This window comes from Chanos chanos, chromosome 13 (genome assembly GCF_902362185.1).
Source record: "Chanos chanos chromosome 13, fChaCha1.1, whole genome shotgun sequence".
Taxonomy (NCBI): Eukaryota; Metazoa; Chordata; class Actinopteri; order Gonorynchiformes; family Chanidae; genus Chanos; species Chanos chanos.
This window is the reverse complement of record NC_044507.1, coordinates 22,516,613-22,540,760: the sequence shown is the minus strand read 5'-3', so window position 1 is coordinate 22,540,760 and position 24,148 is coordinate 22,516,613. Positions and strand designations below refer to the sequence as shown.

At 44.3% G+C, this 24,148-nt stretch overlaps 2 protein-coding genes across 2 annotated transcripts; one reads left to right on the top strand and one right to left on the bottom strand.

The window, feature by feature from the left end:
* The first annotated feature begins 4,386 nt into the window (after positions 1-4,386).
* clec19a (C-type lectin domain containing 19A) lies at positions 4,387-8,077 on the top strand. The gene is made up of 5 exons (XM_030790866.1): positions 4,387-4,509; positions 5,493-5,670; positions 5,871-5,964; positions 6,691-6,823; positions 7,167-8,077. The coding sequence occupies exons 1-5, from the start codon at positions 4,422-4,424 to the stop codon at positions 7,241-7,243; spliced, it is 570 nt and encodes a 189-aa protein (XP_030646726.1). The 5' UTR covers positions 4,387-4,421; the 3' UTR covers positions 7,244-8,077.
* Positions 8,078-12,369: 4,292 nt separating this feature from the next.
* Positions 12,370-23,810, bottom strand: syt17 (synaptotagmin XVII). Its single transcript, XM_030790867.1, has 8 exons — positions 23,772-23,810; positions 21,431-21,448; positions 20,332-20,480; positions 17,713-17,870; positions 16,952-17,568; positions 16,372-16,492; positions 15,624-15,779; positions 12,370-12,566 (listed from the first exon to the last, which is right to left on the bottom strand). Exons 1-8 carry the CDS (start codon positions 23,784-23,786, stop codon positions 12,370-12,372), a joined length of 1,431 nt encoding a protein of 476 aa, XP_030646727.1. The 5' UTR covers positions 23,787-23,810.
* Between the last annotated feature and the right edge of the window lie 338 nt (positions 23,811-24,148).

Here is a 24,148-nt window from a genome sequence, read left to right as displayed (position 1 = left end):
TAGAGCACTCAATTCTGGCCTTGTGCTCTCTCCTAAAACACAAGCCCAATGAAATAATCATATCGTCCAAGGTCACAAAGTAATTTTTGTTGTCTGGGAAACAGCGTTGGCTCAACTAACCCACTCCTACTTTAGCTTTATAGCCTGGATATTAACAATTCGGAGCAAATTAATGTGTACTGAATGTATAAAGGTCTAATGAGAGCCAAATAAAACCCGAGTATGAACCTGCCTAATGGAGAGACCGAAATTTCAGTCTTATCTGATATCTGGTCTATGGACAGGACAAGAGTAAAGCTAATCACAATCTTGAACTTAACTAAAAAATGTAATCTAAGCTGAAGCCTGAGTTTCACAGTCATATAAATATATATTAATATACAGTGCATTCAGAAAGTATTCAGACCCCTTCACTGTTTTCAAATTTTGTTATGCTACAGCCTTGTGCTAAATTCCTTAAAATCCTTTTTTTTTTTTTCCCCCCCTCTCATCAATCTACACTCAACACCCCGTAATAACAAAGCGAAAACAGAATTTTAGAATTTTTTTGGAAATTTATTACAAAGGAAAAACTGAAATATCACATCAACATAAGTATTCAGACCCTTTGCTAAGACACTTGAAATTTAGCTGAGATGTTTCTTCATCTTCTTGACTGGAGTCCACCTCTGGTAAATTCAGTTGATTGGACATGATTTGGAAAGGCACACACCTGTCTATATAAGGTCTCACAGCTGACAATACATATCAGAGCAAAAATCAAGCCATGATGTTGAAGGAACTGCCTGCAGGGCTCAGAGACAGGATTGCGTCCAGGCACAGATATGGGGAAGGCTGCAAAAAGTTTGTGCTGCATTGAAGGTTCCCAAGAGCACAGTGGCTTTCATAATTCTGAAATAGACGAAGTTTGGAACAAGCAGGATTCTTCCTAGAGCTGGCCGCCCAGCAAAACTGAGCAATCCAGGGGAGAATGACCTTGGTAAGAGAGGTGACAAAGAACCCGATGGTCACCCTGGCTGAGCTCCAGAGATCCTGCGTGGAGATGGGAGAAACTTCCAGAAGGACAACCGTCACTGCAATGCTCCACTGATCTGGGCTTTATGGCAGAGTGGCCAGACAGAAGCCTCTCCTCAGGGAAAGACACATGAAAGCCGACTTGGAGCTTGCAGAAAAGCACCTAAAGGACTCTCAGACTGTGAGAAACAAGATTCTCTCGTCTGATGAAGCAAAGATTGAACTGTTTGGCCTCAATTCTAAGTGTCATGTCTGAAGGAAACCAGGCACCGCTCATCACCTGCCCGATACCACTGAATCACGGTGGTGGCAGCATCACGCTGTGGGGGTGGTTGTCAGCGACAGGGACTGGGCGACTGGACAGGGTTGAGGGAAAACTGAACAGAACACAGTGCCGAGACATCCTTAATGAAAAATCTGGTTCAGAGCGCTCAGGACCTCGATCTGGGCCAAAGGTTCACCTTCCAACAGGACAGTGACCGTAAGCACACAGCCAAGACCATGCAGAAGTGGCTTAGGGACAACTCTGTGGATGTCCTTGAGTGACCCAGCCAGAGCCCTGACTCGAACCCAACTGAACATCTCTGGAGAGAACTGAAAATGGCTGTCCACTGACAGTCCCCATCCAACCTGACAGGGCTTGAGAGGATCTGCAGAGAAGAATGGCAGAAAATCCCCAAATCCAGGTGTGCAAAGCTTATCACATCATACCCAAAAATACTCGAGGCTGTAATCGCCACAAAAGGTGCTTTAAACTAAGTACTGAGTAAAGGGACTGAACGCTTATGTCAATGTGATTTCAGTTTTTCATTTTTAATAAATTTGCAAAAATTAACTTTGTTTTCGCTTTGTCATTATGGGGTACTGAGTGTAGACTGATGAGGGGGGGGGGAATGAATTTTAAAGGATCTTAGCATAAGGCTGCAACATAAGAAAGTGAAGGGGTCTTAATACTTTCTGAATGCACTATATATATAGCAAATGATGGATGGATAGATTTAGTTTTTGACAACGAATATTCATCTTGAATCGCTTCCATCAATAGCACAACCAAAACAGTGGTGACACATCTCATGTTTTCTCATCAAATTCATGTGTAATTCTCTGAGCTGACTTAAAATCAATTTCGAGCACCAAGAGGATATATTTAGCAAATGCACATGTCTGAGTTCATCTATCACACTTGGGTCGTGGTTACACCCAGTGATGCACTGGAAACGCAAATGATCTGATGTTTGCTGGTTTTGGGGCCAGGTGGTTTTTCGTCATGTCTGTGCCGTTGGAGACCGAGTCTGGGAGAGGATGTTCTAAAAGCTCTCTGAAGGAACAGCACTCCATGAGAGTACATTTAAAGAGTACACGCTGGGTGGTTTTATAGATCAGTGATGTCACATCAGTAAGACACAGAGAAAACCAGTGGGAGGAAATTTATAAACCAACCTCAAGAGCCTCTCAGTGACCTTTACACATTGGGCTGTAAATTACACCTACATTCTGTCTCCTCTATATATCAGCTGAATGCCAGCACACACTGTGTCACACCAGGGCTCAAACATCACGCAGTTCCCTAGAGAACTCTTCCAGATTCCTGCTTTGGTGAGTGGCACCAGACTGTCTCATATCTGCCTTTCTGGTCCCTTGCCGTGTCAAGGAGAAGTCCTTAAAAAGACGAGAAGAATCCAAGACTTCTCTGCAGGCATGGAGATAAAGCAGACAGGTCCATACACAGAAGATTTGACTGGGCTGAAGTATGCCTGAGTGCACAATGACAAGCACGACGATGATACGATCCTCTCAACTAAATGGACCTTGGGAAAGGTTTCATTTGCTTGTTACCAAAGGTGGTTCTTCCTTTAGCCGAATGTTTCCTAAAACCTTCTTTTAACTTTACATTACATATGAAATTTTGATAGCCTCTGAAATGGCATGGACTTACGATAGCAAAGCAGTATACATGGTAAACAGAAAGTATCTCAAGTACCTCTTGATGTTTCCTGCTGCCCAGAGTGAGATTAAGGGTGGCTGTGAGAAGTTGTGGGGTCAGAGGGGTTGAATTCCTCAGGTTAAAGGTCACATGTACCGCCTGCATATTTGCATGTCCGAGGAACAGAACAAGGTTAGGATGACAGCACCTTCAAAGAACTTCCTAGGAGAGAAGAGAAAAAATGGAAGACTGGCAGAAGAAAGAATGGAGATGAACAGAGGAAAGGGGAAATTTTGGCCTCCTGAGCAAATCTCTTCATTCACAATCTAGGCCAATGCGTTTAAGGTCTGGCCACAGACTTATTGACAGTCTTCGTCGTCACCATCATCATCTTCACCATCATCATCTTCACCATCCTTGTCGTTGTAATTTTCACCCTCATCATCGTTGTGGCCATCATCACTGTCATCTTTCACCAATGCTACTTAACCTTTCCTAGGCCGTATGAAAAGGCAGTCTGAAATGGGCAGGGATGGGAGTAAAAGTGTTTTGAACATGGAGACCTGTCTCCGGCAGTACGGTCAGATGAGAACATGCAGACAGGCGTGGTTCTGAAGATTAATTTACTGCTGTGGAAGCACTGTGGTGGAAGTATTTTCAGCAGTGCCAAGGGAAAGTCCAAGATGAGATATTCAAAATGTGTCCCTGTTAATCACCTTCTTTTGTGGGTACAAACACTATACATGATTTCACTCGAAAACAAGGGCCTCTTTGACAGAAGTAGGTCACTCCCAAAACTAGCTGTCATGCACCATGCAGGCCATGGCCAAGGGTCAAAACCTAGCCTGTCTCATTCGTCAAAAAGCTGTTTCCAATAAACGGCTGTCTTGGTGACACATTGAGGACCCCATGCTGAGAGTCTCCAAAAGACTAATGTTTCTGCAAGCATTGCCTCGCACGGACTCTCCTGTGGTATGTCTGTCATCTGACTCTTATAAAAACTATGTTAAGTACATGGTATCATGATAGTGGAAATGGACTAATACATAAAGTAAATGGGCTAAGTGTATGCGTAATAATCATCTTTTGTTGTAAACTGAAACGCAGATTATTGTTAATAAAAAATTCTAAGAGAATGACACAAGATGATTTAATTATTTGACCACTATATATCTGATCTCATCATCTTTTGATGAGCAAAATCAAACACAAGTTGCTTTATCTTCTCTTTCTCTCTCTCTCTTTCTTTCTCTCTTTCTCTCTCTCTCTTGCTCAGTCTGCACCCTGTGAAGTCAGAGAACTGGACTGGACCAAGTGGGAAGAGTCTGGCAAGAGGGAAGGGGCTGTGAGCGACTCAAACACACCCTCTAATCCCACCAAGCCTCCACACAGCTCTGCAGCACACATGAACACACACATACACACACACACACAAGCTGACACACACATGCTGCTCTCTCTCTCTCTCTTTCACTCGCTGAAAATGCTCTGTTGGGAATTGTTTTTGGGCCTGATTTTTGTGGGCCTCCATGTGTGTGCTCTGCCCTCAACCAATATCAAGATCACGCAAGGTGAGTACCAGGGGACCGTCTCAGCCTGTCACAGGCTCCCTCTTCTCCAGGCACGATCCTGACTGGACTACACTAGAAATAGCATCAAACATTTTATTAGCCTTAGATGTTGTGGTGTTTTCCTCGCCTCAGGTTTACCCTTTGATCTTGTCTCGTTTTCCTCTGTGAGGCTAAGAGTTCATTGCTTTTCGGTTTTCTATTTAAAACGTAAAGTCAGAACGTTTTTCTAGAAGATACTATGGCCAGATCCTTGTCATTTCATGAGAGAGTGTAGAGTGCTGATCTGGACATGGAGAGGACAGTGTGTGGTTTCAATTAGGAAGAGATGTTAAATGAGAGTCATTTGAAGGTCTGTGTGTTAATGCACAGTCCTGTTCTTGTCTGTGTTTCAAATAATAATCAGATCTTCCAGTAAATGCTTCTTATTCCAAGTTATGTGCCTGAAGTCAGACCACCTCTGAGGTGACAGCTGTTCTCATACATTCAGAACAAAGCTTTGTACTCCTTGTTTATTTGGCATAAGCATGTTCACCATATAATTTGCAATGTACTGCTTTAAAACATGGGCGAAATATTAACTTGCTGATGTATTTTATCGAAACCATTTGATCTGATTGGTGACAAGTAAGCATTACTTCTTTTCATTACTCTTTTTATTGACACGATTCTGTATGTTTAATATTGGTTTGTATGGAGAACGACTGATAATTCCCACTCAATCTGAAACAGGTTAGAATGAAGGTTTTGATAAAAACTATGAAAAAGTCAGTTTAGAAACCAGAGATTTTCATAACTGGTTTTGCAGTGGTAACGTCATATTACTGGTCCCAGTTTTGCCCCGAACACCGGTCTGCCAACACTGTTGTGTTCAGTGCTTTACCAGCTCAGATGACATCTGATGTAATGTGAAAATGGTTTTAACATCCGCCATAAGGGACGTGCTCCTCAATGAAAACATGATATCACTCTCCTCCCCCCAACAGCACTGCCTGTACAGCTGCCTGAGCCCAGCCAACCTGCCACCTGCCCACTCTTTTGGACCGAGTTTGAAGGCCACTGCTATCGTTTCTTCCCCCTTAACCGCACCTGGGCAGAAGCTGACCTGTACTGTGCAGAGTTCTCCAATGGCCACAAGTCCGCCAAGCTAACCTCTATACACAGGTAAGTGTTAGGTATGTCCTCATTAAGGTACTGGATTACACACTTCACACTGAACATTAGCCAAGTTGTGCTGTGTGTGTGTGTGTGTGTGTGTTTATGATTTGGGGGGTGGGTGGGTGGAGGAATGGAACTGGGATGATGAGGTTCTGACTGGTGAAATGTTACCCTCCTCCAGTGACAGTGGTTTGTGTTTTTCACAGCTGGGAAGAAAATGTGTTTGTTTATGATTTGGTGAACAGCCGTATCCCAGGAATTCCCACTGATATTTGGATTGGCCTTCATGACAGAAGACAGGTAAATATGAAAGTATAATTACATTTTTCAAGGATAAATAGGATCATGTTAATATTTTAGGTTATATCAGATAAATCGGTACACAAATGCCTTAATTACCCTACACTGGTATGTTTTAAATATTATATATTTAGACATTAATACACTCTTTTTCATAACAAGATTTAATGAGAAACTCATAACACCTATTCACATTGAATGGGCATTACCGAGTACTAAATGTTTCATTGTTTAGTTTTTTTTTTCAAGCAGATTTACTGAATTTATGGTGCCTCATAGAGTTCCCTAGAAAAGTCAGCTTATGCACATAAATGTAACACATAGCTTAAGAATGCAGTTAAGGCCAATTCTGCCCTACGAAACGTCGCAGCTGCCCCCTCACCCAACAGACGTGTGCACTCGACTTCACCCCACATCTAATCAACACTGAACTGTGACGAGAAAGGAAGCAAACTCAATACGTATCCCAAAGTTTTGTGTTGTGCTGGACCTCTCACCTCTGGATATCATTTATGATGAGTGTCAGTACTGGTGCTCTGGTCTGCATGGCAAATCTGTCTCAGCTTTCTCTTTCCCTTTGGTGTCTCGTTCCCGTAACGAATCGGTTTAAATAGTGGGGCTTAGCCCACAGTATGCGCTGGGTGTCAGGTCAGAATCAGGCAAGGGCACAGTGCAGAGGTCAGGGGAGAAGAGGTGATGGACCTGCTGGTTTGTGTGCATCCACAGGAGGGTACTCTCGAATGGACTGATGGGTCAGCGTATGAGTACAGTTACTGGGATGGGAACCAGCCTGACGACGGCATCCATCGCATTCCAGTGGAGGAGGACTGTGTAGAGATGTGGTACAGGCAAAACAGTGGTGAGTGAATAAGTAATATATCAACTACTACAGGATCCATCCAAATCAAACCCCATCTCTGAGAGCTGTTTTGGGTCTTGTCATATGGTTAATAAGTAATATATCAACCACGACAAGTTCCATCCAAATCAAATCCCATCTCTGAGAGCTGTTTTGGGTCTTGTCATATGGTATAACCTCAGACGTATTGACAGTCTGTCATCCATAGTGTTTGAAAACAGCAGATTCGATAATGTCCACACAGCTGCACTACCTCTGATTAGTTTGTCCTTATAATGTATGAAAATAGTACTGTACTAACAAAGAGATGTGCCTTGCTGTTGTTTTCTCACTCCTCCAACAGCACTGAGGTCCTGGAACGACAACAGCTGTGACAAGGCCTTTCCCTTCGTCTGTAAGATCCCCACGTTGGATAACTAGCCTCTTTGAATTCCCCCAAAACCCCACTCTACCCATTTCCTTGTAGTCATCACTGATTCTCAGTCACCTCCCAACTCCAGCAGACTTCCACCAGATGCTCTAATTCCTTCTCCATTCCTTTGGAGAGCAGTAACAATGGGCACCCTCCAATCTTCATCATAACCAGACTCATCTTCCTCTGCCTCTACTTCCTCATTTGCACTTCTCATCAAAAAGCACCAAAAACGGACACAAAGAGGACAATCCACACACCAGAGCTCGCCTTGTGCTCATCTGGGCCTCATTTAAACCTGTGAGTCACACACCATGTTCCTCTCACCTCATCTTTGGATGCCCCAGTTTAGATTTGGTGCTACCAAGCACTGCTGTACAAACTTGTGTATTGATATTGCTGTTGTTGCCATTGCTGTGAGTATGTGTTGAGTAAAGCCCGTGAAACACAGCCGTGTCTCATTCACACAGAGAGAGTGGGAGAGTTGAACCAGAGGGCATTGCTGATAGAGCAGTGAACAAAGCGTCATTGCGGATGTTTTTCCTCCAGCGTAGCAGCTCTGAGGACTCCACCCTCTTAAACAGCTGGAGTCTCACAGGCTGAGGACACTGTGTTCAGTCAGAGTTCAAACGCAGATGTTCCGATTTATCCATTTATGGCAACCATGCTCAAATATTCTTAACCTCACCGGCTAATCCACACCACGAGAAAGAGAGTACAGGTGTGAGTTGAGTTTGTAACTCTCAGATGTGTCCTGGCTGTGGACGTGTCCTGGGTTCATTCGGTGCTCCAGGCCTTGTGAGGGTTTGCCTGTGCAGGCCGATCAGGCGCTGACCTGGAAGGTGAGATTCCGACAGTGAAGGGATTTCAGTCTCAGGTACGACTGCATGCATCAAAAAGCAGAAGGAGCTTAACCTCAGCTTGGCGTCTGACCTTTGGATGTTCCTCTTTTTTTCAGCGTGTGGACTACACCAATTAGTGAGAGCAAAGTGTCAGGTCCAGCTCACACAGCCCTGTCCCTGATGCAGCTCCAGCCTGCACAGATTGGGTCAGTGAATAATGCATGAATCAGAAAATCACTCCACAATCCCATCAGTCGCTGTGGGCGTCTGTGGGAATGAGACCCCTGGGCTGTGATTGGCTGCGGTTGATTTGTTTATACTGAAATAGCTGAATGACAGTCAGAATCCGTGGCTTTCGTGGTTGAGCTAGAGCAGTGTTGGAGGGGTGAGGACCTGGGGGGGTAATGAGGGAGATACCACCCCTCTACCCATCATCCATCTATTTAGGAGCAAGTTCCACATTCGGATGGCTTCTCGCTCATCACACTCACTGCCCGGGGTAGGCCTATCACATGACAGAGTGAGAACCAAAATGTCAGCGAGGGGTTCGTGTACAGACAGGCAGCCCTGACACAACGGCTTCAGAACTCGGAGACTTTAATGTGCTTGATTTGGAGTGCAGGTCTCCAGCAGCGGGGTTAAGCAGTCCCCTGCAGTGGATGAGAGTAATTAAATGCCTAATCTCTGCGTTTATCAGCTCTCAGTGGAAACATCACTACACAAACAAGCACTGAATCATTTCTACATAGTGATTCAATTAGTGGGAAACGGGGCCTCCTCATTATTGCTATTGCAAAATATCTACTGTGCAACAGATATTCTGATCTGTCCTCACTCTCAATCGTAATCTGACTGGCATTGTCACATAATGAGTTGTGTACTAAGAATTAATGCAATGTGCAATTCTAAATGTTTTTTTTTTTTTTTTAAAGTAAATGTCATGTCAAAGTACACACTGTCTGAATTACCCGAGGTCATATTGCCGTAGCATATCTTCCCTTAGGACATGATTTTTCTCATTAACCGCTGGAAGAATCCTTCAGCAAGACATCAGCGCAGTAAAGTTATTAATATGTTCTCACTGGTCAAGGCGGACAAAGTTCACCTCATGACTTGGACGCTACAGCATCTCCGTCAGCTACACAATTTGCACTGAGGAATGCCAGAATGTTTGTATTAGCGGGGCCAAAAGATAAAAAATCACATTAGTTGCATAATTGTTGTGATGAATCATGACTAATCACAATCAAGAATTTGGTCAAATGTAGCTCTGATCCAATGCTAATTCATTGAAATAAACTCTGTTTTAGGCTCTATTTGTTCATCAGCTTTCTTTCAGTCTGACTCAAACAGATAGACCAGTGATTCTTTCTAGCATAGTCAAAAAATGTTTTGTTTGAAAATAGTGTTTTAAATCTGTTGTAGCCTACAGAGATGAAAACTAAAATAAGAGCTGGACTTCATTTTAAATTACATTCTCCCTTTAGCATCATATTTTCATTGTTTTTGCCACGCTTGCTGGTGGGTCACACCAATAACTATCAGCAAATAACTCAAGGGAGGCCAGGGGCGTATGCAGGTCTTGCATAGTACGCTGTCTTGCCGTATCTCTATCTGAATAATAACACTGACACGCTTACCCATATGAGCGTTGTTTTCCGATGCCATGTGTTAATGGCATTGAAAAAAAGAACAGTGGCATGCAGTGATTTTAACAACATAGGTCAACATTTTTATGCTCTCAAAACTAGCTTAAGTGGTACGGCAGGAGCACAGCAAAGTGCTGCCCTGTGGAAATGACTCAGAGACACAGCATATCTCTAACATAACGTAACATGTTTGTATTTAAGTCTTTTCTGTAAATGAACTCAAGCCATGACAGAACCATCAATACATTCATTTATACAGGAGAAATTGATTAGCACAATACAGACAAATAAACATTGAGGACATTAGTGTTTATATAGCTTAGTACCAATAACCAGTAACTTAGACCAACGGAATGCATTGTAAATGACCTTGGCAAAACACAACACAGTGGTGTCACCAATAACAGTGCTCTTGAGAAACTCAGCAACACACTTTTCACTAGATTAAAGCAGATGCCGCTGCCATCTTATGTCTTCAGGTCTTTTAAGTTTGTCCAAAATACAGGAGTTTCTGAAGAGAGAGGTTTGTAGGAATTGTAGTCCATCCAGGCATAACAATTCAGGAACAATCCAGGCATATCCCATGTTGGTGTTGAGGTGCAGCAAAGGTGTGCCCATTTTCCCTCTTTGGTAAATCCCAACCCGTAGACTGATTTTCCCAAAGCAGCACATGACAGAGAGTACATGGTGCAGGAAGCTTCAAAGTGTAGCAGGTGATGATGATGTGGTTGGGTTTTTTTTCTGCTTTCTGACTGAAGATAAACAAACAGGGTTTAAATTCTACCCAGCGTAAACAAAGTCTCAGCGAAGAAAATATTTGAAAAGTTTTCCTTTTATTCCTGCTCTTCACCCTCTGTATACTGCTCTCTATTTTTACAGTGTCTCAACACACTTTTGTTCAGTTCATATTCATTTTACACATCAAAAGTAATACATATTTACACATATATTTGTAGAGATAAACATATAGATATATCTGTAAGTATAAGTATATGCTTTAATTTCTTATATCTAAATAAATAAATATTTTCACTGGCACAGTTTATTACTCTCATGTATTTGAAACCACTGGAATTATTTTCACACTGTTAGGTCGTCTAAACTAACGTTGACAGCGGCAGAATCGTACCGTCGACAATTGACCCTAAATGGTTCACCACGAGGCACACACAGGTCACACAAGAAGGCAAGGAGGAGACAGATACAATAATCCACTCAGGTCCCTACGACAAAGCAACACACCGTCAGAACTGAGCAACATTTTCTATGTCTATCTGTGGATAAGAATGAGAGAGCGACGCGGACACTCCTCAGACAGGACAGTAAGTGAGGTGTGACTGGCCGAGCGGAGCTCAGCAGGCTAACCAAGGCGACAGAGGAGGAGAAAGGAGATTTCTGTGCTTTTCTGTGCCCTGCTTGTGGTTCCTTGCATCAAACGTCACTGTATGAAACCTGTGTTAGCATGTTAGCTGGCAGGGCTACAAACAACTACAAATTCTCAAACGGACACAGCTGGGACCTCAGATTCAAGCAGCGAAACACAGAACTATACACACACGTGGAAACACAGAAATGTAGACACACACACACCGGAATACAGACATACTGGTTTCTCAGTAAGCGTCTCACATGGTGTGATTAAACAACTCCTGTTGTATACGGTCACTTACTGTCAAATACACGTATACACACTCACACATAAACACACAACACCCAGAGGTTCGGGCTGCGCACAGAGGTCATAAACTTTGGTGTAGTTATTCCAGTTAATTAAAAAATGAGAAACCTAAAAACAACAGTTTAGTGGCTTTAGAATTGGATTAATTTCCATGTACTTATGAAAAACTGACTATCAGCAACTGTTTTAAAGTTTGAAAGAAAGAAATAGTGTCATCAGTGGAACGAGGCATCCCAGACTGATAGGTGTGTGTGTGTCTGTGTCTGTGTGTGTGTGTGTGTGTGTCTGTGTCTGTGTGTGTGTGTGTGTGTGTCTGTGTCTGTGTGTGTGTGTGTGTGTGTCTGTGTTTGTGTGTGTGTGTGTGTGTGTGTCTGTATCTGTGTGTCTGTGCATGTGAGTTTGCACGCGCGCGTGTGTCTGTGTGTGTGAGTGTGTGTCTGTGTGTCTGTGTGTCTGTGCATGTGAGTTTGCACGCGCGCGTGTGTCTGTGTGTGTGAGTGTGTGTCTGTGTGTCTGTGCGTGTGAGTTTGCACGTGTGTGTGTGTGTGTGTGTGTGTTTCACAGCTGGCCCTCAGAGCACACCTGAGCAAGCCAGGCTGCAGTTCTGAGGTTGGCTGACGTTTATTGAGCTTTCCAGTAAGATAGTATCAATGTGATAAAAAAAATATGGACAGCAGGCGTCTGCCTCTGTTATCATCAGTGGAAAAACACTCCAAGGCCTTTTTTTTTTTCGATTTTAGTGTCCCTAGCCAAGAGAATGAGGTTTAGAAGCACAGACATAATCTGAGGACTAATGATAAAATCTCTCATAAAAGGTAGGTCCCTCTCAACCACTGTGCAATATAATCCTTCAATATTCCCCCCTCCCCCACCCCAAAGTTTACTGTTGGTGTTTTAGGCAAAGCCCTATGAAGTCACTCTCTGCAGCGCTCCAGTGCCCTGCTTTTCTCAAAACACCTCCTCCATCATGTGACTTCAAGGGAGGCGGGGGAGACCCTGTCGCACTCAGCCCGTGAGCGGAGACTGTGCCACTGCTCCACGGCCGTACGCTGCGAGTTGAGCAGGCGCCTCCAGTGCGTCATCTCCGGCGGTCCTGTGGAGAACTGTCCAATCACGATCCGGCCCACAAAGTCGTTGCTGCTCTTCACGTTGTGTCCGTACACTAAAGAGAACAGGAGAAGTGAGAACCTATATCAACATCAGTGAACTCCACTGAGAGTGTTCACCACTTTACAGACAGGCTGTTCTATCTGAGTGCATTTAACAGACCATACACTGTCCAGGCACTTTCACAGTAGACTACATTTCCCAATGTCCCCCTACTACTCTGAGACTTTGGAAAAAAAAAAAAACGTCTGAATTGAAGAGCCAGTTGGGTTGTGTCTCTTCATTCCACTCAGGGCTGTTCATCTTTTTTGTCAATCTGTTTATCTTCACCACAACTTAATTTAGCTAATGGAAAAAGGATGGGGTATAAGTCCCTGTTAATTTCATCAGCTCACTTATAAAAATGATTGAAGAGCCCCCCCCATGATAGCACTGTGCCAGGAAATACTGAGAGTCCATGGATGTTTGTCACATGTGACCTCAGAGTGGAAGGGCGTGGCCCCAGACCAGACCTCGCCCAAGCCTTACATAGCGACCTCATCAGTGTTGGTTTGTCAAGCCAGTCAGGCAGTAGCCGATGGCATGCTGTCTCCTGTTCATCCCAACAGAGTGTACCAAGGACTCCTTCACGTTGGTCTTAAGCTGCAGTTAGGGCTAGCAGGATCGTATGCAAGGTTAAGCTTTCTCTCATCTCTCTTAGAGGGGAATTTACCAGCAAGGTCTGTGAAAATCAAAGACGGACATATTCTCATATCCGTTATAATAATCTTTAAAGTTATTTTCTTTATGGGGATGCATTTAGAGATCAGTCCATGAAAATGTATCTGAGTAATAAGATGGAGTTTTTATTCTAGCCATGCAGGAAACGACTTCATATAACATATTTATGATGTATTTATAATTTAGAGACTGACTAATTCCCAGTGTCAGATATGGACTGTTTGTTAGCAGTAGATTATGAGTGTGGTAAGGCCAACTGTGCCACAGCAAAAAGTGGTGTGGAATTGATGACATCACCACCCTGTGTCTCCATGCTCCTCTGACTTAATGCACTTCCTCTCTGTGCTTTGGGTCTCATGTATATTTCATTTTAGGCTCTGTTACGTTCAAACTCTGGCATTCTGCACGGGAAATAGAGCAAGGCTCAGAGGACGTTGTTATATTCGATGAGTCGGTGATGCATTAACATCTCTGGTACTGGATGGGTAAGAAAAGCAGTGAATTTCAGGAAGACTGCACAACATGTCAAAACCTCCCGCAGCAAAGCCGCCCTCAGGCCAAGATGAGTGGAGTTTCGGCTCTTCACAGACACTGATAAGAGTTTCTAAAAGGGTATGAGGTGTGTAAAAGGTGATGTGTGATGGGGCAGCCTGGATTGTCTCAGAGTTTCCTGTGCGATGTATAGACAGAGCTGAAAGCAGAGAGAGCTGAGTGATGATATAAAAGGAGTGTGACCCTAAGAAAAGAACAGAGAGAGATGACGGGGCCAGGTTTAACCAGACATGGAGGTCTGCTTTCAGTCAATGCCCCAGACCGCTAATGGAAATAAAAAGGCACCATTACACTGGAAATGAGGGAGAGAGAGAGAGAGAGAGAGAGAGAGAGAGAGAGAGAGAGAGAGAGATGTGAGATGGTGAACAGAATTGATTGAGGCTCTTTGTAGTGGGGAACTTCAGAGAGAAAAAGTGTGTGCATGAGAACAGCATGCGAAAGGTTGGGATCATGTCCCTAAACAGCACAGCCAGCGAAACAGCCCTCACATCTGACCATAAGACAACGTCTGCTTTATGCGCTGGGATGAGACGACTGCATTCACATCCAGATTACACAAAAGCATACATCTCCAGCACAAGGTCGAGGTCACAGCCTGACCTCACATGCATGGGGATCACAGACCAGGTCACTCTGGTCTCCTCCCAGCCGCAGGAGGAAAGTTCACCTTCATGACAAGCGATGCTAGCCCCTTCATCCAGAGAAAAACTAAATGTCAGAGTGTGTCTGTGCATGGTAACTCAGCTGGAGCTGGAGTCCAGCTCAATGCTGACTGGCAGCCATTTTAATCAGGTAAATGCTGTTGGCATTTAAATGAAGCTTAATGAGGAGCCCAGTGGCAGCCCCAGGTCACCACACAGATTAGTCTAATTGCAAGGAAGTGTCAGCCAGTGACAAGCTGTTGAAGACAAGCCTGTGTGTTTTTTCTTTTCTACTGACATGACAGCTTAAGTTTGAAAATGATCATACTGTTTCTACTTCTGGGATCCAATTAACCAGTGGTTGAATGTTGTGTGGTATAGTGTAAGCTATCTGACTGGGGGATAGGGAGTCTGGGCCAGTGGGATAGTGTAAGTTCTCTGACTGGGGGATAGGTAGTCTGGGCCAGTGTGCGATAGTGTAAACTCTCTGACTGGGGGATAGGTAATCTGAACCAGTGTGCGATAGTGTAAGCTATCTGACTGGGGGACAGGTAGTCTGGGCCAGTGGGATAGTGTAAGTTCTCTCACTGGGGGACAGGTAGTCTGGACCAGTATGGGATAGTGTGAGCTCTCTCACTGGGGGATAGGTAGTCTGGACCAGTGTGAGACAGTGTAAGCTCTCTGACTGGGGGATAGGTAATCTGGACCAGTGTGCGATAGTGTAAGCTCTCTCACTGGGGGATAGGTAGTCTGGACCAGTGTTGGACAGTGTAAGCTCTCTCACTGGGGGACAGGTAGTCTGGACCAGTATGGGATAGTGTGAGCTCTCTCACTGGGGGACAGGTAGTCTGGGCCAGTGGGATAGTGTAAGCTCTCTCACTGGGGGATAGGTAGTCTGGACCAGTGTTGGACAGTGTAAGCTCTCTCACTGGGGGACAGGTAGTCTGGGCCAGTGGGATAGTGTAAGCTCTCTCACTGGGGGTCTGATGGTGGTGGGGGGTAGTGTTTGTGTGCATGAGGTGGTGTGAACACATGAGCGAGTGTGTGTGAGCATACATCTGTGTGTGGTATGTGTGTCGGTACACTTTTGTGTCAGTGGGTATGTATGCGTGAATGTGTGTTGTACATGCAATTGCATACGAGTTTGTTTGTGTGTGTGTGCATGCGTGCGTGTGTGATCACATTAGCAGAGGCAGTACCTGTGAAAACAAGGCTGACTTCATTCAGGTCCTCCTGAGGCACACGGAAGCTGAAAGACTCGTTGTAGAAGGGGTCGATGGTGCCCCTCATACAGGACGTCTTTTTGGTCTTCACCAGTTTCAGCCCCGTCACCAGCTGCACTTTCACAAAAGGATCTGGAGAATGTGAGACGTGACTATGAGGAGATTAAACAAGACCGCAAACTAACATAATGGCAGCTCTTCTAGACATGTCCCATGCACGTCGGGTTTCTTGTGTTAAGTAGACATTGTATATAGCGGACATCTAAAAAAGAAAACAATAAAAAAAATGAAAATGTTCTGTATAGAGAGAAATGGAGAAATCAAAAGAGTGATAAACAAGTTATATACTAAATATTATAATAATAATAATAATAATAATATTTATTTAGAGCCCAGTATCACTATTTATAGTCTCAAATGGCTTTACATGTCTATAACAAAGTCAAATATAAATTTTATCATGCATAAGTTCGAGAAAATAGATAAGTCTTTAGTTTTGTTTTAAAGGTATTGAGAGAGTTTGCCTCTCTAACTTCTTTAGGTAAACCATTCCAGAGGAAGGGAGAGCGGTAGGAAAAGAAATATCCACATTCATTATCAGTGTTGAGAAATGACTAGCAGCAGGTGAAGAGCACATGTTATTTATTCAGCAGAGTGGGCAACTGGTTGGCATGTGTTGAACAGGGATAGCGGGCAGGATGTTGCCCATGTCAGCTGGCAGTACCTGAGCCTTGGCACATGTCTGTCTGAAGCAACTGCTTGGCTCGAATAATGTCGACATTGAGCCTGCCAGCGCTGGGCAGGTAATTAAGAGACAGGAGCAATTCTCCGAGCTCCACCTCATTCTGAGAAATGAAAAAATAAATAAACATCAGTAGACCATCTGTGATATCTCCAGCAGTTATTACACACTCTGAGAACTGTAACTAAACGCCAGCAGGGCCTGGCTTCTACTACTCTGGAGTTTACTCTGAGTAAAAAGTCAGAATCCTGTATTTTTGTGACATGACTGGAGAGAATTTGAGAGCAGTTCAAAATTTCAAAATATGAAATAAATTAGTTATGTAACAAATGGCTCTGCAATGATATTTTTTCTCCAAAGCTTACGTCGCCCTTCTTGTCATGACATCTGTTGTTCCTCTATTGTTTAAGAAACACAAAACTGCTGGTGTCAAATCCGTTTATGGCAATGTTCGTACATTCCATTTTTGGGGGGCTTTTGTGACATTTCACAAACAACACAAGCTCCAAAAGCAGATGTTTCCAAACAACCAACAGTTTTACAACAGCATGATCAGTCTGACCTGAGAGCTGGGTACCAGGGCCTTCCACCAGTGTCCTCCTTTAACCAGGTCCACCTCACTGAGGGGCAATGCCACCTTCCCGATGACACAATGTCGGGAAAACTTGTCAAAGTCGACCACAGAGAGTAGCAGCGTTCGACGTTGTGCCTCTAGGAAAGGCAGCTCGAAGGTGAACCGCTCCTCGAAGACGGGGTTCTGGGTTTTACGCTTGACCCCCGTCTGCCTGGAGTTTTTGTGGTCGGGGAGCAGGCTCATCTTGACGTAAGGGTTCGAGTGGGCCATGTCTTGGCGTGCTCCGTCGCAGGTGACTGGCAGAGGAAGGTCCCGTGCCTCGATGACACGCACGCTCAGATGACCGTTGATGAGGTCATACTGTGTGCTGAAGTGTAGCATGCCCAACTGGTAACGCATCAGGATCTCATCGTCCGTCAGCGAGTCCACGTCATCGCCGCATGAGTCCAAGGAGTAGAGTCGAGGCTCCAGCTTGCGGAAATAGTCGTCTTGTGGCGTCTGAGGCCTCCGCAAGGGCTGCACCACCTCTTTCCTGGGGCCCATGGCCCAGAATTCAATGGGCTTCACGTCCATCAACGGGGAACTGGGCCTACGGGCATCCAGATCTGAAAGAATTAAGATTCTGTTTGAACAATTCAGATCAAGAGAAGCAGTGAACAATGATAAACAGCACTGGCCTTTTTTTTTTCAATTTCAAACAGAATTAAAGCAAACAGGTAACTGAGAATGGACGATGCCGGAGGACTCACTGGAGAACTGGCGGACCAGGCTGAAGGTGGAGCGGGACATGTCCGAGCCGGAGTGCCGGTGGCTGGGACTGGTGGTGTTGTTGCGAGCAGGTGGAGATGTGTGGTCATTGGGCGTGACTTGGGAGTCTGTGCTCTTTTCTCCGTTACACTCATTAACACTACAGGAGAGCAGAATCAGAAGCATGACATCATAATGAGCAAATGTTTTCGTGTGAAAGATCCCACAGATAACAACAGTCGAGTTATTTATGTACAGGCCCCTCCCACATTTCGTTGATTGACATTGATGAGACTCTTCCCTCCTTAAGAAACATTACTGATGTACAAGGTAGGAGCACACATTCTGAATAATCTCATATGACCTGTCTCAGCCATATGATGCCAACGTAAGTAACAGGATAAAGGGTGGCAGTACACGCAGACAAAGGACACGTGTTTAAAAAATAGGGGGGCTTATGACATCAGAGTTAACATGTGACTCCCTTCATCTGTTGTTATCCCAAAACCCTGTGAGTTTGAAAATATCTGACCACAGGCACTGCGTGTCTCCAGAGAGGTCAACATCTAATCAAAGAGCTGGATTAATATCATTGCCAAATACTGTGTAATATCTGTCTAATTTTGTTGTTCTGTACCACTGGCCTAAATATTCCATGCAGGATTTCTTCGTGGAGGCCTGATTCCAAGCCGTCCCTTGGGGATCATCAAGGACCCTCTGTGTCCATGGCTACAGCTCACAGGGAGATAGTTGTCACAGCAACAGAGCAATCTAAAACATATGGCCTTACGAGGGAAGAGGAAGTGAAGGGCCTGAGAGGAGCAGGACTCCTGGCTACAGACAGAGAGACAAGTGCCACTCAGTGTCTGTGATAAGGGCAGGCAAAGAGAGGGAACAGACAGAATGAAAACCACTGTTTGTTATAATCATTTCCTTTGGAAAATACAAAACGGGACATTGTGTCTGTGAGTGAAGCAAGTGGTTCTGTATCTGAAACAGCATTGATGTGAATCCTGTTAATGAGACAATGTTGGAGTTGAGGCATTTCGGTGGTTGTTCTGTTCTGTTTTTCTGAATTCAGGGTGTGCACAGAAAAACAGAGATTCAGACTTCACTCCAGCTAACCTGACTGCCAAGAGGCTGCAGTTCAGTTCCAGTTTTACACAACATGGCCATGGGCTCACACACAATCACTGACCTCATTCTCCAATCTCAGGCAACTAAAGCAGTGAACTATCTATCAGACAAAAGGAGTGACTGAGGTCCTGCAGTTAAAAATACTGCATTAAGCAAGAGCATGTCGGCCTCGGTTATGAGAGTGCTCACAAAAGTGTAATTATTTAAGGACTATTTTTTTTTTTCAGATGACACCCATACAGGAAACTGAACACTATCTACCTATCTACCTATCTATGAATCTGTCTGTCTCTCTGTCTGCCTGTCTGTCTATCTATCTATCTGTCTATCTATCCGTCTGTCTGTTTGTTTGTCTGTCTATCTGTCTCTCTGTATGTCTCCTCTGTGTTTTGTAGAAATATTGAAGTAAATGGGCTTGACACTGTGATAAGTTTCTTTGGTTCAGACGTTTTCATTAAAAAAAAAAAGAAAAAAAAAGCTTCTTCAGTCACAGCCTGGTCACTTGAGCTTTTTACCTTCAACAAACCACTCAAACGTGAAACGGGCCATTTTTATTCAAACTCCAGTTCTCTCCCATTCTCTCCTCTTACTGTGGCAACAAGAATAGCCCCACACCCAAGAAATTATGGGTCTATGTAGAGTGACATTTTGGAAAACACCCTGAAACGCTCCATAAAAGAAAACAAAAAACACCCTGAAACACTCTATAAAAAAACCACCCTCCACCAACTATGTCTTATGCAACCCATGTGTGAGGCTAAGAGGGCTCCTTTGTTAGCTAAGAGCTCAGAAGAAAACAATACAGATCACAGGCTGCTTTACAGCGGTGGTGACTGCTGGAGACTGTAGTTGTGTCTGTTACGCTGCCCTCTTCTCTGCCTGCTCTGTGCTCTGGGCAGCAGTCACTGCAGGGTTCAGAGTGTGTCTTATGAGTCCCCTCAGCTGAATCCCAATGGTTGACTGATTAACACACCCCTCAAGTGTTTATGGGCTATCAAAACACACACACACACACTCACACACACACACACACACACACACACACACAGGCATACAGGCACACACATACGCATACACACATTCAGGCCAGTGCACATGTACTCATGCATACACACATTCATGTGCACACACATGCACTCATTCTCCCAAACACAAACCAGAAAGAAAAGGTTATGAGTCAAACCAGGGGAACTGTCAGAACCAGGGGAACTGTCAGAACCAGGGGAACTGTCAGAACCAGGGGAACTGTCAGAACGTGTTCTACTGTGTCAGACTGTCAGTCTGGTCTGTTTAACCAGCACACATGGTTAGATCATGGTACAAGGCACTCTTAGCCCTACTGTCTAACATTTCACTTTTAGTGATTCCAAAAAGCTCTCACCCTCTCTCCTTCTCTCTCCCACACTCTCTGTCTCTCTCTCTCTCTCTCTTTTGCTCTCCTTTTTAAAATGTTTCATTCATGATGCAGATGTCTGGGGACTCACAGCCATGAGGGGGTCTGAGCAGGAAAGGGGCCCAGTATCTCCACCTCCTCGTCACTGGTCTGACAGCAGCTACACTCCCAACACCACCGCCAGCACGAGCCACACGACCAGCGGCACAACAACAAGTTTGACAATCTGGACAGGAGACCCTGAGGAGAAACCCGACAGAGACAATGCACACACACAGGAGAAAAGAGGATCTTCAGATGATATCATTAAAAACATCATCTGTTGTAAGTCGGCCCAAGCCCTCGGGGCACCGTCCATCAGACCGCTCACATCGGGAGGTTAAAGACAGGGACTCCTCACGCGCTGAGGTGAATACAGGAGGTCCATGTATCTTGTGCTACATAATTACGACATTATCAGAGCTGTGTGGGAACACTACTGCAGCCCTTTAAACTTAACAACAGCATGCTTCGTTGAGGCTTCGCCACCCGATTAAAGGAAGAGGTCGTGGAATGAACCAGAAATAGAATTTTAAAATAAATAAATAGATAAATAAGCAGGATCTCGATGGCAGTTATGTGAAGTGGACCAGAGCCAGTCAGGCCTACATTTCGAAAAGAAGACCCAGATTTGAGGGAACCGGCTGGGATGATGTCATTGTAAGGGGGGAGGATTTCTTTTTTTTTTCCCAGCTCAGCTGTGGCTGAGCAATTCCAATCAAAACAAGGGAGAGACAAAACAAACCATGGAGTGATTGCCTTCAAAATGCAAAGTGCATATGCTCACCTTCAGCAGGATCAAAATAACAGCCGTGCATTACATAATGAATTCTTTGACAGCAGCGGGTTACGGTTGCATAAAAAAATCAGATGGAGAAATTCAGATGAATGGGAGTGAAACAAATGAGGTGAGAAGAATGGCTGTTAGATCAGTGGACACAAAGGCATCATCTCCCCTGAGCAAAGCATGTGATTCAATCTGGAAAAGCAGGCAGGCTTTGAGTGAAGAGGGGAATCTATTCACAAACGCAGTGATCAAATCCCGTACATTACGGCTCATGACTGGGAAAGCACATCACGCAGTAAACACACGGCAGAAACCTTTTCCTAAATGACCGTATGTGGCTCAGTGCAAGGATGATCATACCTACCTCATTGATGGGTTCCAGCTGTCCTTTTTCATTGGCAGATAGCAGGAGAGGACCAACACAGGACACATAAATGAAACAGAAACCAGAGCAGTTTAGCCTAAAGCACAAATGTACAATTCTACACAGCATTCAGGACAATCACAGGGGACCTCCTGGAGACTGAACAGACCAGAGACTTCACTAGGATGTCATCACGTGTGTAACTGATTAATCCCTCTATCAGAGATGAATCTGACCTTAATGTTTGGATTAAAGCCACATTAAGACAGAGAGAAAACTGCACAATGTGTGAAAATAAACATACATAACCCTGCTTTTGGGTGAAATATGTCATATGAAAATAAACATACATAACCCTGCTTTTGGGTGAAATATGTCATATGAAAATAAACATACATAACCCTGCTTTTGGGTGAAATATGTCATATGAAAATAAACATACATAACCCTGCTTTTGGGTGAAATATGTCATATGAAAATAAACATACATAACCCTGCTTTTGGGTGAAATATGTCATATGAAAATAAACATACATAACCCTGCTTTTGGGTGAAATATGTCATATGAAAATAAACATACATAACCCTGCTTTTGGGTGAAATATGTCCTGTGCCTAAAAATCACACTCATTCCCAGGAGAAGAGAAGAATAGATCAGAGAAGCCTGTGAGATCTTATGCTAGTGTATGACATGATTGAGACAGATGATGCTGACAGTCTGTGTCACTACCTCATCTCCACTTTATGGCAGATCAAGTTATTACTGGGCAATAACACAACCACTGTTATCATAGAGCAACTGGCTTTCATTTTATCTGAACATGAGTGACTAACTGTTTACACACACACACATACACACACACACACACACACACACACTTACACACAAGTCTGTTCCACACACAGTAATTTTTTTTTTTAAGTATTGTCCATGCTTTCTAAGTGTTGTGCGTCTGTTTCCATACATTTTATTGTGTACACACACATTTTGCCTGGCTTCTCTCCCTACAGTATGTGTGTGTGTGTGCGTGTGTGTGTGTGTGTGTGTGCATGTGTGTGCGAGCGCGCGCGCGCACGTGTGTGTGTGTACGTGTGTGTGTGTGTGTGCCTTCTTCTCTCCTCCCCCTCTCTGTCTCTGCCCAGCCCTGGCCCTACACTTCTCATCTACAGACCCATGTTGTCTAAGCAATTAGCGGTGGCTGTATCCATGGCAACAGCACTCGGAGCAGTGGCCCGGCCCTGGCTGCTCTGCCAGGGATGACGCATCAGGGTCAGGAAGGCAGAGAGGAGCAACTGCCACCAATAACTGGCACACTGCAAGGCCAGCATCTCATACACACTCACACATATTGCTAAATACACACACACACATACACCACTACACACATTCATCCACACACCTTTTCAACACACCAGCACACACACACACACACACACACTCACTCACACCACTAAACACATTCACACACACCACTACACACACTCACTCACACCGCTAAACACATTCACACACACCACTACACACACTCACACACACCGCTAAACACATTCACACACAGACAGTACACTGTACACAGACACACGCACATAAACATGCACAAACACACATACACACACACACACACACGTAAAACCTGATACCAAAATGCTGACATACTAATGAACAGTGTTATAGGTGATGAACAGGGCTAGGGTTAGGTTGCCGTGGTGATGTGTAGTACAAGCTGGTTAACACACGTCATGTTCTGTTCCAAGATTCACACGAACATGGACTGGATGATTATGTTTGCGCTGCTTTGTTTCAGATCAATATTACATTAGGATCATTTTGTGCATAATTATCTAACAGAAATGTATGGATTGCCCATATTCCTCACAGCACAAACTGCCCACAGGTAAAATAAAGTACAAATCATGTATAAGTAAGTAAGCAAAATATGTTCCATACATATAAATCTCCCAACAGGTGATTGCATCTCCAGATAACTGTGTCTGCAACAATAAAGACAGCTTTTTCTGAGTCTGAGCATCTGTGGAACTGAAGTAATAAAGGACCAGGATCACTGAAGTCTCTTAGGAGGCTCAATGCAGGAGATTTTACAACAACTGAAGATGAGGTAAGTAAGGCCTTACACAGATGAGGATTAATGAGAGGGCGTCATGGCCGGTGTATGCAAGAGAAATCTGGACAAATTAGAGTCAATAAAGTGCCATAAAGATGTGTGTGTGCGTGTGTGTGTGTGTGTGTGTGTGTGTGTGTGTGCGCGCGTGTGTGTTGTGGAGTACATTCTAGAATAATTCAAACAGGTGAGTGTGTGCTGATACAGTGACTGAGATTTACCTGTGTGTACGCCATCCTCTACTCAGTCTCTTCCCCCTGCCTCAGTCTCCAGCCACATCACGCTGCTCATCTGCTTCCACTTTCTCCCACAAAAACAGAGCGGAGATAAAAAAGAACCCTCACGCTCTGATTTAATCTCAGTGACAAAGTTTCACCACAGCCTCATCTTCCTCTTCCCCAAGTCTGCTCCAAAGGTGTGCTCAGCATCGTCCTCACAGAGCCAAACAACAACAACCACCCATACTCTCTCTCTCTCTCTCTCTCTCTCTCTCTCTCTCTCTCTCTCTCTCTCTTCGTTTTTCTCTCTCTCTCTCTCTCCCTGTCTTTCTGTCTGTTTCTCTCTCTCTTTCTCGTTTGTCTATCTCCCCCTCCCCCCC